General features: G+C 30.6%; 3 protein-coding genes across 3 annotated transcripts in view; 1 reads left to right on the top strand and 2 right to left on the bottom strand.

Annotated features, from left to right (window-relative positions):
• LOC124534831 (DENN domain-containing protein Crag) overlaps nt 1–6,578 on the bottom strand; it is a 43,254-nt gene extending 36,676 nt beyond the window's left edge. The window contains exons 1-2 of the mRNA XM_047110859.1: nt 6,364–6,578; nt 5,990–6,141 (exon numbers count right to left, since the gene is read on the bottom strand). Coding sequence (XP_046966815.1) covers nt 5,990–6,116 — 127 coding nt within the window. The 5' untranslated portion in view covers nt 6,117–6,141; nt 6,364–6,578. The remainder of the gene's footprint in view (nt 1–5,989; nt 6,142–6,363) is intronic.
• A 1,989-nt stretch (nt 6,579–8,567) lies between these two features.
• LOC124534774 (U3 small nucleolar RNA-associated protein 15 homolog) lies at nt 8,568–10,564 on the bottom strand. Its single transcript, XM_047110784.1, has 4 exons — nt 10,350–10,564; nt 10,172–10,270; nt 9,853–10,035; nt 8,568–9,772 (listed from the first exon to the last, which is right to left on the bottom strand). Exons 1-4 carry the CDS (start codon nt 10,449–10,451, stop codon nt 8,585–8,587), a joined length of 1,572 nt encoding a protein of 523 aa, XP_046966740.1. The 5' UTR covers nt 10,452–10,564; the 3' UTR covers nt 8,568–8,584.
• A 1,362-nt stretch (nt 10,565–11,926) lies between these two features.
• Nucleotides 11,927–13,298, top strand: LOC124534794 (mitochondrial inner membrane protein OXA1L-like). Its single transcript, XM_047110809.1, has one exon. The coding sequence runs from the start codon at nt 12,058–12,060 to the stop codon at nt 13,237–13,239; it is 1,182 nt and encodes a 393-aa protein (XP_046966765.1). The 5' UTR covers nt 11,927–12,057; the 3' UTR covers nt 13,240–13,298.
• The last annotated feature ends 5,298 nt before the right edge of the window (nt 13,299–18,596 follow it).

The raw sequence follows: 18,596 nt of genomic DNA, 5'->3' as shown, positions 1-18,596 counted from the left end.
GGCTCGGTGGTGAAGGAAAACATCGTGAGGAAACCTGCATGTGTCTAATTTCATCGAAATTCTGCCACATGTGCATTCCACCAACCCGCATTGGAACAGCGTGGTGGAATATGTTCCAAACTCTCTCCTTAATGGAAGAGGAGGCCTTATCCCATCAGTGGGAAATTTACAGGCTGTTACTTTACGTATTTTTTATAGGTAACGAGGCAACGACGTAACTACAGAAAAACAAGGCTCGAAGCAAGCGCATCTCTCGTCCCGTCTTGATTTGTTTGGGCACGTACAAATAATTTAATACTCTCTCCTCAGGTCGCTTTCTTATTGACAGTGCTTGTTAATTTTTATACTACAATATCATATAATTATTAATAAATTTATTTTTATCCGTAAGAAACTACGAATGTAATAAACTTCATTCTCGTCAAACTTCAATAAATTACTATTATATTAAATATATCTAATTTTTATATGTAAACGCTAAAACTGTTTGCTTTTTTGAGCATTACACCGGATTATATATGAGTATTTGGTTTATATAGAGTGCAATATTATTAAATAAACATCAATATAAAATCGAACACAAGTCGTTTCCTGTTACTTTACGTTATCAAAGATTCATTCAAGGCCCATCAAAGATAATAAATATGAATCAGAGAGGGTCAATCAATAGCGACCTTTGTTGAACTTTATCACTGGGACTGACTGATATACAATTGTGAATGTTATTTTTAGATCAAGTTCTTTCAACATTTCTACTTTACAATCTTGCATATCATTCGTTTACCCCACAGACGTAGACTAAAAATAATGTATACCTCGTTATGTCAATAACTTGCCCTTATTTGAAATGCCATTCGCCATTTGCCCTTTTATTTGGGGTCGGCGCATTGTGTAAAATGCACGAAACAGAAAAAAAATTAACAAAATTTTACGAGCGACTTCTATCAAGTCGACCCTTCTATTAAAAGGTTTTTGCCAAAGGTTGGATTCCCCGCCAATAAGATACTTTGGTGGCTCTGTTTTACTCTGTAGTATATACTACACATACGGCTTTATTAATCTGTACCAATTTATGTATTTATTTGAACGAGAATCTCAGAATCTACCGACCCAATTTTGAAACAAGCAGTAACATAATATAATACAGGTAAAACCTTGATATCGAGTAGTCGTTGTATTTAAATAATCTATTTCCATTTGTTATTATTATGCCTTATAAATAGTTGTGCGATTTTAATGATATATACTATACAACTTGGAAATTCTTATAGAACGTAATTTTGTTGAACTTATAATGCTGTTACATGTATTGCGTAACATTGTTGATAGGATTATTAAATAGAAATAGAAGACGAGCTAGGTGACCAACTTATCGCGTTAGAATACATTTACATACTGATATTGTATTGAAAATATGTAGATTATTAAAAAGCATACATTATTTTTATTTTTGTTGGTATTGAAATTGCATTTCACATATTAAAAATATAAATATTCAAGAATAAATATTGTTAATTTTTTTGTAAATATTAATCCTGGCTGCATTAATATTCAATGATGAATAACATTTAAACTTCTATGAAAGTTATTGTAATTTGAACTTATGTCTCTCATTTTGTATGTCTCCAGAAACTCAGCAGATATCGAAGTTTTAAACAATAGCCCGACTCGAACATAATTATAAAATTTGCATCACAATTTTAGGTAGCAGGAAGTTGAAAAAGAAAAACGAATCTTTTGACTTGTAGAGAGCTACTATTAAGGCCAGATTTTTTATCATAATAAACTAGCATATATTTCTTATCTCATATATTTCTCTTTATTTTTATTAACCGATCAAATTAATCGAATTGTTGTCGATGGACTAAATATAATCACATTAATGTACCACAGTTCCAAAAGATCCTAACATAACTACATAATATGCAACAGATAATTTAAATAACTAGCTAATAATCGAAACATAAAGTAAAACCTAAACAAGCTACAAGACTAACGGAGGCTGTCGGATAACATATTATATTCAGTATACTGGTAAACATTGCTACAAGCTCCATCATCAAAACAAAAGTTTTCGATAATTTATAATATATTGGTATTTCCTCCAAATTATAAAATATAAAGGGTAGAAATTTTTTGTTAATTTTTTAAGGCCTGGGATACACTGGCTAATTTTTGATCACATTTGGATGAATGGTTTAGAAACGCGGAGAGTACCTACATAAATATTAATTTATATTTGTATAGATTATATTATACTGGAACGGGAGATCACTGTATTGGATTTGAGGTCGTTAACGTTGGTAAGTTCGATAGTGCGTAATGGCTCTAAAAGTCTAACCAGACAACTGTAAACTGGACTTGCAACTTTTTTTTTTATCTTTTCAAGTCTGGTTCATCTGTCGCGAATCAAGGTCCCCTCGCGTCCTAGACTTCTGCTTCATAAGGTAATGTATGCCGATGTATAGACAGGTCTCGAAGGTATAACCTTATGTAAACTTTAATAATTCCGGACATAAATCTCTAGACTATATTTATTATCATGTAACCTTTCCAACTTTTAAACAATAACTAATAATTAATGAATTGAAGAAAAATAAAAACCTATTCACATTATCACACCTAAAATAATGCAGTAGAGAGCGTAATGTTTACATTAAATTGCAATAAAGAAAAAAAATATAAGATAATTCAAACACTCAGTCTAAAGTCGATGCCACTCGACGTCGTTTCGATAATACTCGCACTGTGTACATTATTTTTATGAGCTGTAAACATATTCTTTAGGAAAAAACTCGAAAGCTGACGCAGAACACGATCGATGACCGGAAGTGATAAGCGACATTGACTACTATACAGTAATTAGAACATTTAAATGATCGACGAATCAAAACATTAAATATATATACACATTTAGAGTGAGATACGAAGTGAGTTCTGTCTTCTTTCAAGTTCTACTTATAGAATAGCACTGCAGCGAATTAATTTAGTTTAAAGTATAAATTGCATAGAAGACGCTGGTACCGTAATATCATTAATTCGTTATTACAAAAATAGGAATTATATATATTTCATTTTATTCACTAAAATAATAAACAGTAACTTAAAGTGTGACGCAAAAACATTTCGTTCGTTTTACGAGACCTTCACCTTCACCCACTAAAATGGTCGTGTTTTTTTTTAATATTCGTTTAAGTATTCAGATACAAATTTACGCTAAACTTTTCACTTTTAAGTATATATTTTAATGTATTTAATTTAATTTTATGATGTCTATATACATTAATTTTGAACGACACACTGTGTCATTAAACATTTAAACAATATATTTGCTACTTAAAATCAATCAATAAATTACAAACTACCTATAAATATAAATATTATAAGAATGCAATTTACGTTATCTAATTAATATAACGTTAATTACTAAAACTGCAATGCTATATTTACTAATTAACATTTCAACGTTATATCATTAAAATAGAAAGAGCCTCGTTTTATATACAATCCATATTTGTTTTTTTTATATATAAAAACAGCCTTTTGAATTTTTCTTTCATAATTGAGCATAAATCAGCAGACAGTATACGGTTAAGAAACCTTACAATATTAACTATCTCGATCATACGAATAATATACATATAAATCAAATATTAGGAGGCCGAAGATAAATCTGTAATACTATTATAAATGTATTTCTGTCAATTATACTGTTACGGTCCAAACTGAACTACAGATCTGAAATTTGTTCAGCCAGTTGAAGCTCATCAATCCATAATACGTAGGCGAGAACTGTATGTAATATTATGAAAATGAAACAATTAAAGACAACAATATCGCTTAAGTCGTCGAACATTATATTGGATTTTATTTTCTCGCTTATGTGCCGGTCTATGTGTTAGTCGTTTTTTTTTTGCATTAAATTTTAAAGTTTTCCCAAAACTTTATAATTGACATCCCGCTACCTTTAATTTAGCTTTCATGTCTATTCGTTTGTATTACGTTTCTTTAATAGAAAATTTCAGATCCACCGTCAGTCAATAAAGTACACGCCTTATATTATTTTTTTTACACTGCTAGCTATTAAAATAACGATCACAATTTTTCAGACCTATCTAAAGTTGTTACAAAATGTATAAATTTATCCTAAAAAAAGATTTAAAAAGTTATATAGGTCATATGGTTATAAAATGAAAATGCGATCAATTTAAAGAGATCAATCATTTTCTTACGATTATGGTTATTTATATCGATTATGGTTTTGGATATGTTGACTAATCGAATTTTCAAACGAAAATAATCTTATCAATTACCGTGAAATTTTATGTCTATATGATAAAAATACGAGTAAGTGGGACGCACGGAATAGGGTTCCAGTTATACTATACAGTAAATATTAAAAGCATTAATGCTATTGCTGGTATATTTATTAGTACATAAAGTTTGTATGTTTGTAAGTCATATATCTTATATGTATTTTTAATTCCTATTATAAAAATTGAATGTAAGTTATAAGGTACAATTTGTTACCAAAGTAACAGTACAAGAAAAAATAAAATTTTCATTCTCTGCTATAATATGTTGAATGTTTTGACATATGAGTTTAAAAATGACTAATAATAACTTAAAAAGACAATTCCTTGTCTCTACTAATACTAAAAAAGGGGTGAATTTTGTTTGTTAGCATGTCAAGCGTTATATCTTGACATTAACTAACAAACCCAATTCTATAATTTTTAAAATTACTGGCAGAAAGCTATTCATCAGTACTACAGGGGCGGTTTGCTAGTATTTTATGTCTTTTACTTAGGAAATAGCTATGGCCTTGCTTGGTAAAATCTTCATTTCTAAGGAGAAGGTATTTAATATGTTGTTTAGTATATAATATGTTGCAATGTATTGTCTGTTAATGGATTTGTTTATAGATTCATATTTTGATTAGATTAACTACATAAAACTAGTACTACTAGTAACTGTTTAAAACTATTTCTTCTATCATAAAATTACTAATATATTTTATAAATAATTAACCAGCACTTCCATAGTTGTTTCAATTTAACCAGATATAAATTACACAAATGTATATAACATAAACAAGAACAAGTATTAATTTTTGTTTAAGTTTAAATCAATTAAACAGTAACAGAAATTTATTTCAATTAATGTATATAAATGAAATTGAATGTGGTCAGCTTCCAGTGATCATGTAACAGTGAATATGAAATATAGACTGTGGTCAAGCATCATATTACCATTGCCATTAGTAAATGATACAAATATATTTTTTAGCATCACATATTGTATATATGTCAATGGTACTGGTTATAGAGCCCAGTATAAGTGAGAACTTGTAACTTACAAACTCTTTGATGGATTAGCAGAGTTTAATAATTGATAAGTAATAAATAGCTATTTACTAGCTGCATTTTAATGCACACTTTTGTAGTACTAACTTTGTATATGTAAATTTATAAATACACATATGTAATGTATATACTCTTTGTTTTAAGCATTGTTTTATTTATTATTTATCATCGCATTATTCACTCGATAGAAAATATTTTTATTTATATAAAGCAAAAATAATTCGACGTTAATTACTATTTCTATTAACACTACATTTTATAATACATGTAATATCATATATAAAATTTTATTAAGTATTTTACTGTTAAAAAGTTGAATTACCATAATACATTATGATGGTAGTTAAAAGTACTATACAACCTTAATCAATTATTATGCACAACAATGTGATGGCTCGAACAGAATAACTAAACAGTCTAGGTCCACAATCAAACATCCAATTGTGACCTCGTAAATAAATTATGAACATGTACCATCAGGCTAATTAGTTCCTTCCTTATTTATAATAGTAATCTCTTTTTATTTTTTTATTCACTTTAGTTTTTTTTCTAATTATTGTTGATTGCTTTAGGCTTTATAGAAAAAAGAAAATCCTCATCAAACTAGATACATAATATCTTACCTATGTCAGTAATTGGAGGCTTTGTACTGTATCCCTTTAGATGACCAGAGTCAGAATCATCTAGTACTTCTGGTTGCTCAGGCAATCCAGCCACTACAAAATAATCAGCTACTCTTCGTTCATCCATTGCAAATAATATTACTCTTGCAAATCTACAAAATAAAAACCAAATATACAATACAATTTTTATATGATTAATTTAACCTTTTAGAATTACTTTAACAACACTTAATAGAATTTGAATTTAAAACAATTTTTACCACAAAACGTAAAATTATATTGAAACACCATATTGGCAAGAACAAATGTACATTTTTTTTTACAAAATAAACAAGAAATTAACGAAAAACATGAAACCCTTAAAGTCAACTTACAAATTACTGGTACAGATAACGAATTATATTACCAACAAAATGAGCATAATCACTGTTACATTTGTTACTCCACTTTGTCTAAGCAAATTTAAATATCAAAACTGAAAGCATAATAGTCATTTTGTTGCTTTGAACGTTTTAAATACAACTTAAATCTTATGCAAGTTACGTACTTCACATCCACAATCACAAATCACATTACTTATCCACAGACTATAAATTATAATTCAAAAATGTCACCTGCCAAAACAACTCTCACAGCTTATAAAATGTAATAAGTAGAGTGTAGAAAGATTAAAACAGGTGGACATATTGTGGACAGAAAATAAAGTAACCAAAAAAAAATATTTAAGAATCTGAATGTACTGTAGTAGTAAGTACTATGTATGATGTATTATTTGTGTTTTAAAACACAATTAGCTAATGAGTTTGATTTAAATTTTTTAGATATTTGTATTCTACAAAATTTATTATTTTTAATAAAATGCAGCTAATAGCATAAGTGCCAAAATTTGATTAATTATACTTGTGCTGTTTATGCTTATACTTGGTGCAAGGGCAATCTTTAATGTGTATGCCCAGATTTTAGTCCGAGTCGTTAGTCCACCGGCCAACAAAGCGTTTACGCTGCGTTTGCCGAATAGCGATTTCCAATCTCATCTGCTTTAACAGTAATCTAAATAAGTTTTCAACCTACTGCCAAACTGTGCAAACATGCAATCCTCACATATTGTTAATAATAGAAATACTATAATTATATAACTACCTACATAATAACTAACCGATTTAAAATTCCATTGGTATATTTTGCTTATTTCCATAATATTGTGAGTTACGGCATATTACTTTGGAGTAATGCAGGAAATATTATATCGGCTCATTATATAACCCAAAAATATGTAACAATGTTAATTTTCAAAGATAACTTTCCGGTTTAACAATAATCTTAGAGATCAATACTCCCTTCGCGTTTTCTTAACAAAATAGGAATACTTACAGCAGCTTATTTTCAACAATGATCATTTACAATAATATCGATAGTTTTAATGGAATCAAAAATCATCAATAATATATATTGAACAAACATTGAACAAACGAATTAGAAGTAAGCTTATAACTTTATGTTTTTGGCTACGCTAAGTCAATATTTTATTATTATTAAAATAATTCGTGTGTCATGGTTTTAGTTTTTATAATAATATTACGTTCAGAACCCTTCCACCATTACTGTCCACGTTTCGGCCATATGTGCTTAGCACATATACTTTTGGGGTCCCAAAGTTATTACTCGTTACAGCGTACATCAGCGCTAGCCTCACGTTGTTATCCTTTTTCACTGAAGATTTTTTGATGAAGGGCACGCGCACGCGAGTTCCCCAGCTCAGTCGCCAACACGGATCTGGTCGAAGCCTTTTTTTATGACACGAAAACTCCCTGCATGTATTCGTGTTGGCAATACCTCGTCCAACCTCGCGGTCCATGATTTTCTCTGTATTCTGGAGGTGTCCCAGTCCTAGTTGCAGAGATAACCCACCGTCGCCGCTGTGTCCAATCTTGCACAGGTATTCTCGAAAATAATTGTCTCTTTACTCGATAAATCGAAAGTTGACTTATTACTTTCGTCTCATATGCGTTCCGAAGGCAAGACACCACTAAATATGCGTTTTCGGGTGATTTCTTGCTATTATATTAGTTCTATTATAAGTTAATGTGAACAATTTTTAATACACATAAAGTAATGTAACAACCTGTAAATTTCCCACTGCTGGGATAAGGTCTCCTCTTCCATTAAGGAAGAAGGCTTGGAACATATTCCACCACGCTGTTCAGATGCAGGTTGATAGAATGCACATGCGGCAGAATTTCGATGAAATTAGACACATCTAGGTTTCACGATGTTCTCCTTCACCGTCGAGCTCGAGATGAATTATAAATACATATTAAGCAAATATGTATGGTGCTTGCCTAGGTTTGAACACGCTATCATCGGTTAAGATGTACGCGGTCTAACCTCTGGGCCATCTCAGATCATTTCATTCATTATTACACATATATGGAGTTAATACTTATTTTTAATATACCTAAGTTTTTTTATGAAGTAGATTCTTTTGGCAGTATTGATTTATTTAAAAACATTTGTTATAAATAAAGGATTATAATAACATTATAAGCTGGAAAGATTTGGATAAATAAAATGTACACAGTGAAGCTTATTTTTTATTTACACATCAATAACAATATCTTTTAGTGCCTTTGATGATGGTAATAAATTATCATTTATTTCTAAAGTGTCTAAATGTGTAGAAACTTGAGCACCTGAAAACAGCAGTCCTATTGCACCTTCTAATTCACTAACTCTTTTGCAAACTTCAATTTCTTCTTTTATGTCTTCTTGTAATGATGTGTAAAGGCACAAGTTTTGCTCAGAGAACAATTTTATTTTATCTTCAAAAACATCAATAAAAACATTGGCTGCATCAATAATAATCCTTGTAAATCTTGTTTCACCAAGGTTTCTCCTAAAGAATTTTAATAGCATGCCTATATCCTTTTCTTCCAATCCACTTATAGCTATGTGCAAAACTTTCCTTCTGAGCAGTTCTTGTATTAAAGCAATTGTTTTCTCTGGAAATTTAACTGCTACATAGGGCTTAAGTACAGATGACAAAGATTTGGTAAAATCCATTTTCCTTAAAGACTTTTCAAAATCTGGTCCTTTAACAGGTTTCTGTTTATTTACTACCATATCCACTGTTGCTGTTTCAACATGATCTGGTCTAAATTTAAATAAGCCTTTTTTCTCTTCCGATAGAGAAGCTGGCTGTACTCTTTTTCTTATAGAAATGACTCCATCAATCATACCAACTGCTAAAACATCATCATTTTCTGATATGGACATGCTAAGTACTGCATTAGGAAAATCAATATTGTGTACTACTTTAAATGTTGTTAAATCATATATCTTTACATGTCTATCTAGAGATGCGGACATAAGTCTGCTATTGTTACTGGCTAATTTTAAAGTTGTTATCGTCTTGTGGTGCTGAGAAATATTTGCCAATAATTTTCCACCATTGAATATATCCCACACCTTAATGTCGGTACCTCCGGCACTAATAAATATTCCTCCAGATGGAAGAAATAGGGTTGACTCAACAGGACAACCGTGGTTAACAGTTAATATTGTTTCATTGGATCTACAATCATATAGCTTTACAGTATGATCATAGCTACCGGATAGTATTATATCCGGTGAAATTGGACTTGGGGCACCCGTTCTAATATAATCTGTATGTTCAGAAAAACTTGCTATCTTCTCTTCAGTAGCAATGTCCCACATGCAAACAGATTTGTCATCGGAGAAACTAAGAACTTTAACTTGATCTCTTGAGAAAAATGTTCTATGAACCTAAAATTGATACAAAAATAATTTAGTATGGACACATGGATTTGATATTTTATACAATGTATAATATTAACTCAACTTACAGGCCCAGTATGACCATTAAAGACTCTTAGAACATTCTTAGACTGTACATCAAATAACTTGACCGCTGATTCTTCACTACCAGCGACTAGAAGTCTTCCATCCCTTCTGAAAGTACCACCATAAGCTGCTTTTGCAAACTTCGAAATGTTTTTAGTTACAACTTTAGTGATTGGATCATATATCTGTAATATATATAAGGTTATTATTTAAAAAATAAATATTATTATAATTACAGTTGAAAGCAATTGTAATTGCTTACTTAAATATGTAATTGTAATGAAAACATTAATTTAATTAAATGGACTTATTCCAATTTACCTGTACTCTAACAGAGCAGGTCGCTGCAAAGTAATATGGTTCCACTGGGCAAAAATCTATGTAGTCTATAGCTCCAAATTCTTTTACCAAAACAGGCAACTGTAAAATAAATCAATATATATTAGGTAGGGTAACGTAACAAGTATTTATGATGAGAAATGTATAAATAATTTGTTACCCCCAGTTTCTTCCAGTAGATTGCATCTTCTGTTAAAATTGATGCCGGCTTTTGGTATACAGCCTTGTTTATTTTTTTAAATGGATATGATATATGCGCCATTTCGATATTCACTGTTTTTACAGAACTTTTGAATTAAGAAACAACAAAACTTCTAGGTGTACAAACTCGATCACATTGTTATTAAAATTTGACATTGACATGAGACATTTTGGTATCTGAAATCTTTGACAATCTAAGCACGTGGTTTTTTATAGTTTTAAATTTTTATTTTAAAGGCAAGAGTATTAATCAGATATGCATATCTTAGGCATCTACGAGGGTGGGTTGTATATAAATATTTGCCTTATTTTTATGGATATTAAAAGGAAACCAAATAAAATGAAAAAAGTTTTTATTACGTTTATTACTTTTGTTTAAATATAACTTAATGTTGTCACCTTTACTAACATTATAATTAATGCGTAAATGAGTTTGTTTTTGTCAACTATACAAAAATGGACGTCAGGTACATAGCACCTATCAACCCTCTTTTACATGAGGCTAAAGCGCTGGACGAAAACTATAACATTTAACTCAGTAGTTATAATGTACAAACTATATACAAAACAAGCAGTGCCCACGAGCTTGTACACGTTTGAATTTAATAAAAACAAATATATTGTAGCCTAAGTTACTCCTTATTTTGTCAGTTATCTGCCAGTTCAAGTTCCGTCAAAATCGTTAAACCATTCCAGAAATTAGCTATAACAAACAGACAGATAGACAAAAATTGTAAAAAATGTTATTTTGGTATAAGTACCGTGTATACATACATATGCATCGTAGGTAGGTATCGTAGCTGTCTTTAATTATTTTATCATATCTGAAGACCATCGTCGAGATGGCCCAGTGGTTAGAACGCGTGCATCTTAACCGATGATTGCGGGTTCAAACCCAGGCAAGCACCGCTGATTCATGTGCTTAATTTGTCTTTATAATTCATCTAGTGCTCAGCGGTGAAGGAAAACATCGTGAGGAAACCTGCATGTGACAAATTTCATAGAAATTCTGCCACATGTGTAATCTACCAACCTGCATTGGAACAGCGTGGTGGAATATGTTCCAAACCTTCTCCTCAAAGGGAGGCCTTTAGCCCAGCAGTGGAAATTTACAGGCTGTTGTTGTTGTTGTTGAAGACCATCGACAGATAGCTTTTTAGTCTCAAAATAGAATTTGAGGCCTTTCAGTACTTGCTTCAGTAACTGCTGCATTGGATTTATAAGACGTGCTCTTGATATATGCTACTAACAAGTTTGTATAAGTTGCTTGTCACTCAAGGAAACGTTGCATTAATCATAGTACTATTAATACAATTTAAAGTTAACCAAATTATTATTCTAATATTATAACTTTAGTTAATAAGTACATACAAATTTATATTATATATATATATGTATATATATATTGTAGGTACAATCAAATCTTCACAGGCGTTTTGGTAGTGCTCTTAGTATCCAGATATTGACCAAATGTATTATGATTATTTATTTAGTCCAATCATTTTATGTTGTCATTGCTTTATGATGCATTCCTTGCGCCTGTTCACACTAGAGAAAAAAAAAAGTTAGTTGTCAAAAATGTCATTTTAAGAAACTTGTGTTTTCTGGTTATTTTGTAATTGCAGAACTATTTTTAATCCTTTAGGTATATTTAAAATAGGTACAAAATGTTTAAATTACTTAGCAGACATGGACGTCGAAGCGGTATAATTAGTTTATTCTGTGAGAAGAACATTGAGGTTAGAAAAGCTAGAGTATATTACTTCTATTCCTCAGCTAGTTCAGTGCGTTTCGCTTCTACCGGTAGTGATGTCGGTAAAACTACGCCGTTGGTGGAACATATTCCTGAGCCACCACCGATACCTGATCCTTCAACTATCAGTGATGCCACAGAAGTAGTTCAGTCTTTGGCTGCTAATGGTGAACCGACATTTGCCAGTCTTGGTCTTGGAGGATGGGGCCCAGTAGGAATTGTTCAAAATTGCTTAGAATTCCTACACATCTCACTTGATGTTCCTTGGTGGGGTGCTATCATGATTGGAACTATAGTTGTGCGAGTTATCATGTTCCCTCTTGTAATTCTAGCACAAAGAAATACTGCAGTTATGAATAACAATTTACCAGAAATTCAATTACTTCAAATGAAAATGACAGAGGCTAGGCAAACAGGAAATCAGTTAGAAGCAGCTCGCTATGGACAAGAAATGATGATTTTCATGAAAGAAAAAGGTTTAAATCCTTTAAAAAATCTTCTTGTTCCTCTAGCTCAAGCTCCACTCTTTATTTCATTTTTCATGGGGTTAAGAGGTATGGCGAATTGTCCAGTCGAAAGTATGATGCATGGTGGATTATGGTGGTTTGCAGATCTTACTGTACCTGATCAATTCTTTATTCTACCTATTATAACAAGTGTGACAATGTGGGCAACAATTGAAGTTGGTGTAGACGGAGGACGCCTTGATTCCCAAAATATGCACATGATGAGGTACTTCCTCAGAGCAATTCCAGTAGTCATGATACCTTTTACTATTAACTTTCCCGGGGCAATTTTAGTATATTGGTGTTCAACAAATTTCATTTCTCTGTGTCAAGTATCTTTCTTGAAGATACCAGCCATAAGGGATTATTTCAAAATACCAAAACTTATCAAACATACTCCTGAGACTTTGCCAATTAAGAAAAAGGGATTTGTAGAGGGAGCTAAGGACTCATGGACAAATATGAAGTTATCAAGGGATCTGGCTGACAGACAGCGAATCGATGAAATGATATTTACCAAAGCTGGTAAAGGACCTTTGCAAAAAACTTATAAATATGATCCAACGAAAATAGCAGCCAAACCAAAATAATTATTAGACTTATTGTAACTTTAGTTTGTAGTTATGTAATAAATCTTGTTTTAATTATATCATGTTATTTCTTTTTATAACCTTAATTTTATAGGAAATCATACCTATATTTAATTAATTAGGTGACAAAGCATAATAAAATTGTGTTGATGAAATGGTATTGTTTGATTATTCATTGTTAGTAATTAACTAAGAATAATTCAATGAATATCAATTATGTATAACTTGCAAAATATGATGTCTTAAAAATGTTTGTTAGTTTATTTCTAGTGCACTTGTTTTAAGTTTATTAAACAAAGAAACTGACCTCTGTGGTTGAGCACCACTCCGAGGTTCCGGGTTTGATTCTTGGCCTAAGGTTAATTGTTTTTTAATTTTGTTAATTTATATGCATTTCCTAAAAGTTTACTCTCTTGTTATGCATATCATTACATGGAATTAAATGTTACGATAAGAAAGAAAACAAATTGCATATGAAATGGATCGTACATAACATTTGAAGCGGTAGTTAAATATTAAATAATAATGCGTGTATTTGTTCAAACGTCAAAAGATCTGTCACATTAATTAGGGCGCCTTTTTTGTACAAGTTATTCTGATTGATCATAGATATAATAGGCTATTTGACTGGTTTTTAAAATATATTTTATATTATTTAGTAGAAGTTAAGGAATCCAGTAAAAGTTGTGTTTTTTATTTCTAGTACATATTTGCCGAAAAATATCATATTTAAATAGCGCGCAAAAACGCTACTTGGACAATATGGCGCTGCAACGGGGTCGGTGACGTCACTTTCCTGTATTTTAATCGGTGGTACAAATAGTAGAAAAGCAAAGTTTACAAGAAAGTGACTTCCTCATAAGCCCGGTCAATCAGGAGCGTTTTGTATCACGTGACAAACATTTGAAAAATTTGCATTTTTATTTATGGATTTTTGAATAAATTAAGTATTATTTTCAACTTTCATTAGTAAATAACCATTTTTAAACTCATACTATACACTGATTACAATAATTCATTTTATTTTTTCGCATTGTCAAATAGCCTGTTGCTACAGATTTCTCTATTTTTGTATTCTAACTGTTGTAGTATCTTCAATATTTTCAAATAATTTCAAGCAAGTGAAACAAAACTTTCTTAAGACATTGATCAATTATATGATCTTTTTCAAGATGTGATATGATGATCAGCATCAGATCACTGGCCAACTAAAGGAAACAGCGTTTTGTATCTTTAAATGCGGGAGCGAGCACATTCGGTGGTGAAATGTAGAATTTAATCAGTAAACTAAATACGAGTATGAAGTGATTAGTTATTAATATTGCGTATACATATAGATTGTATCTAAATATTATTCTCCTATTCCTATGAATGTTATTTGCTTATATTATTACATTAAAGTAACATGTATAGTTTTGATTGTTAACCTTCATTAATTCTAATAATCTTTAAATAAATATGTACTTAACAACACATACCTACCCAATAAAAATAATTTAAAGTTTATTAGAAAGGCGTAATTTTTTTATGTCATATATTTTATATAATTATCAATAAAACGTAGTAAAATATATTGATTTTATTTTATCGTAATATAATTCGTTTATAAAGACAAAGCATATTTAAATCGTAAACGTTATTCCAAGTTTATCTCGTTAAGAGTGAGCCTTGTCTTTAACACAACATGAGGCCGGCTGCAAGCAGTATTTTAGATCTTTCTCTTACCTCCAAAAATGATTTTAAGAGATACGTTGTAGTATAAGAGTATTATCTGTGGATACGTAGCTAATCGTACTAGCCATGGCCATGACTGCATGATTAGCGAAGCTCCTGAATTTTTCCACCGTCCGCACCCTTACAATTCAAGAAAGGTGTAAATTTTAGTGACTATGAATGATGTTTATTTATCCTATACCATTTGCTACAAATATTAAACACGACATCGAGATTTCTATTGGCAATAGCAACAAGCGCCTACAGCAAAAGCAGTAATTTATTCGATCTTTAATAAAAATGCTTCAATTTTGGTAAGGGCTAAAATCTTTGTAAAATGTTTGTAATGAAAGAAAGAAGGAAAATTAAATGTATGATTGTATCAAAAACATGATAAAAATAAAATGACTGTAAAATCTTTTCAATCGTCAATAAAATACGTCAGGCATCTTTAAGTTTTCAGGACAAAGCAAATACTAATTTACGACGTATATGGCATCGCGAAAAACAATTTACTTAATATTGAAATACAAATGGAAAAGCTCCAAAAATAATACGTATTGTGTTACTGGGAGCGTTGGGAGTCGGCACGTTTGTTGGAATGTTTTGGACTGAAATAATAATAAAGTGGGAAGCCATTGCTGTTCGAACAAAGCAAAGATCTCAAAGGATGAATGCTTAGGACGCAATTACATATTTCTGAGACGTAAGAGACGTAAAATATGAAAATTATTGTTTGTAAAATATATAATTAAAATTTCAGTATCCAAAAAATTATTCGATATATTTTTAAATAGTAAAAACTTCAATAAATTTATCAACATCACCTTTTTTGAAATGTTACTGCTGATATCACGAAATAGAATAAATGGTGATTCATAACAAAGCTGACTTTTTCAGAAACTAAGATAGCAATTTGATACAATAAAATGAAATAATAATCAAATTAAACAGTCACAAATGCGTAGAAGGTAGTAAAAGTATAAAGTATTTTCCTAAAAGGTGTCGAACCTCTCCCGACCCTTCCGCGTCTTAGAACTTACTATAAGTAAAATTATATACAAATAATGGAACTCTCGGGGAGAAAACAAAAGTTGAAGAAGCACGAGAAAATTATTAATTTTATCAGAATTACCAATTTCATCTTTAACGTAAATTGAATGAATGAAAGTAGATTTATAAATGTCCGCAATCTGAACTAAATATATCGAGAACTGGGCGAAAATCGGTAAAGAAGCGTTAATGTAAGCTGCTGGCAATTCTAGGTATTATACAACTATGGAACTACGTTACTATTTGCTATCAAACAAGATAATTTACGTCCATAAGTTTATAAATATAACGTAATGTAAATAATCTTAATATTATCAATATTCAAACAAATCGTTAAAATATTTACATATAAGAGTTTAATAAATACTCTTTTTTGTACGTTAAAAGAAGTTTTCAGTGGAAAAAAAATAGAATAATAAAACCTACTTAAATAAAATAAAGTATTAATTAGTCAAGCTGCTTTCGACTAATCAGTGAAAAGACAGTAAAAGATATCCGTTGAAATAATATACTGTTTTTCCTTTTGAAGTGTTAAACATTTTCTTGGCCACAGCAATACCTAATTGTTGAAAAAAGGATGAAATAAATATTTTTTACCCGATTACCAAACAAGTTATAATTAGGTATTGATTAAAATTACAATTAGAATTAGTTTATCATATGGAAACGTTATAGTATTGTATGTTTTAAATATATGATGTAGCTACCTGATTTAAACAGGTACCTGATATAGGTATTTATGCAATTAATATATTAACCATATTTTGACTTATATAATCTGCCGGTTTTCACGGCGTTGTTAATGGTACTTAAGGAGGTTACGGAATATATCTTTCCCTGTCGGGGATTCGAACTTAATCCGCCTTTCTCAGAATAAATGAAGCAGTACCGACATTATAATTATAAAAGCAGAATAATTTATTTATTTCTTGAGTTTAATTGAGACGTTTGAGTTTGAAGTCATTTTAAAAACAGCAATAATAATTTGATTTCGTTTTAATTATATTATTTCTGCAGAACTTCACAGATAGCTATATGAACAAGTTGTTTAATTAAATTGTTCTTATGAGCTCTACAAAGTTTTGTTGAATCGTCGTTTTACAAAATTATAATATTTTTATTAATATTTTTCAAGTTAATTTCAATTGAATCAAATGTCTTTTAAGTAAATGAAAAAAAAAATACCAAGAAGATTTATTATCAACGAATTAAGGCAATGGTTTCATCACATTCAGTTTTACTTTACTTAAAAAAAAATCAGATAACTTTTAAAGTGTTTGCTTTGTGTTATCTGAAGATTGCCAACTTATCAGCTTTTATTCATTTAATACTGCTTACAAATAATTCACGAGAATAAAATAAAAGAGTAGAAGATAAGTACGTCCCAGACACCGGTCGCTTGCCGTGTCCCAAAGATTTATACGACAAATCTGCGGAACGGAAGAATATTACTGTTCTCCAAGTGATATATGTTTCACCTGCTGACTGACATGTACCTTGGAGAATTGGACAAGAAATTCTTTAGTGAGGTTTAAATAACTAAACTCACAAAGAAATCCTTTGAACATAATATCACGTTACAATCGTAGAAACAAGACGTAGGCATCTCAAGTTTCTACTTTTTTTACAAACCTAACTTATATTGCATAGAGTGTAGGTCGTAACTGTAAAGCCGTTTCAATTTACTTGATGATCGATGTACTTATGAATTCTAAAAGACTAAATCAGAAATATAAGCAAATTGCCTATTAATAAACACTTCATAATTAAATGATAAACGTTTGTACTCAACTAAATAAATATTAATTATTCAGCTTTAATACTAGGGATCATTGTCGCAAGTTTTCAGGGGATTTGTCGAAATGTCGCGTCTCTAGCGCCCTTGGGGACAGTAAAGGAGATATAATGGTTTTATTTCCATCTTTACACCCATTATAGTAAATCATTTTACGGCTAAACGGCATTTTTTGTTTAATGTAAATTCGGGCATACACTTCCGAATTTTTATTGTTTTATTGATTAGAGTTCATTTCGCATTCGAAACTGAAAGTAATATCGTGATATCGTAGTAACATCGTAAGGTATCCTACATGTATCTCAAACCCGTACTGAATAAGCTTCATGGAAAAAATTAAAACTTCTTCTCTTTAAGAGGTGGAGATTTCTTTCCCGGTATTTTTACGCGCTCCAGATTGAGTAATTTTATCGGAACTTAGCTAAGCTTTGAAAAATCATTTACATAGAGTGAATCAAGCCTTCTCATATCACTAGTAACATAATAAAAATCCCAAAACTATGAAAAGGTTACATTCATTGTTATAATTGCGTATATTTTCATAACTATTGCGGTTTGTGGGCACGTACGATATGATTTGTTCTCGTCCCTCTAATAACGATTCAACCCCGATATTATCGGCATGTGCTTGAATATTGGACGATGTTCCGATACACTGGCAGTTTATTGCGCTAATAACTTGTTTCGGGGTCGTTAATCGAATGACAGCAGTTGAGATTTATTTTCTTTTAAAGATCATATTTAATTTCACATACTTATGAGTTTAAATAAATCTATATTAATGTTATAAATGTGA

Source organism: Vanessa cardui, chromosome 13 (genome assembly GCF_905220365.1).
Source record: "Vanessa cardui chromosome 13, ilVanCard2.1, whole genome shotgun sequence".
In the NCBI taxonomy this organism is placed as follows: Eukaryota; Metazoa; Arthropoda; class Insecta; order Lepidoptera; family Nymphalidae; genus Vanessa; species Vanessa cardui.
Note: the sequence above shows the minus strand (reverse complement) of the source record. Positions and strands in the feature narration are given on the sequence as shown.

Bases quoted from the DNA above. Each gene is read 5' to 3' on its own strand.
- LOC124534774 (XM_047110784.1), bottom strand. From the start codon at position 10,451: ATGGCGCATATATCATATCCATTTAAAAAAATAAACAAGGCTGTATAC. The intron at 10,271-10,349 runs GTAACAAATTAT...TTTATTTTACAG, and splicing joins TCTACTGGAAGAAACTGGGG to TTGCCTGTTTTGGTAAAAGA. The intron at 9,773-9,852 runs GTAAGTTGAGTT...TATCAATTTTAG, and splicing joins TTAATGGTCATACTGGGCCT to GTTCATAGAACATTTTTCTC.
- LOC124534794 (XM_047110809.1), top strand. From the start codon at position 12,058: ATGTTTAAATTACTTAGCAGACATGGACGTCGAAGCGGTATAATTAGT.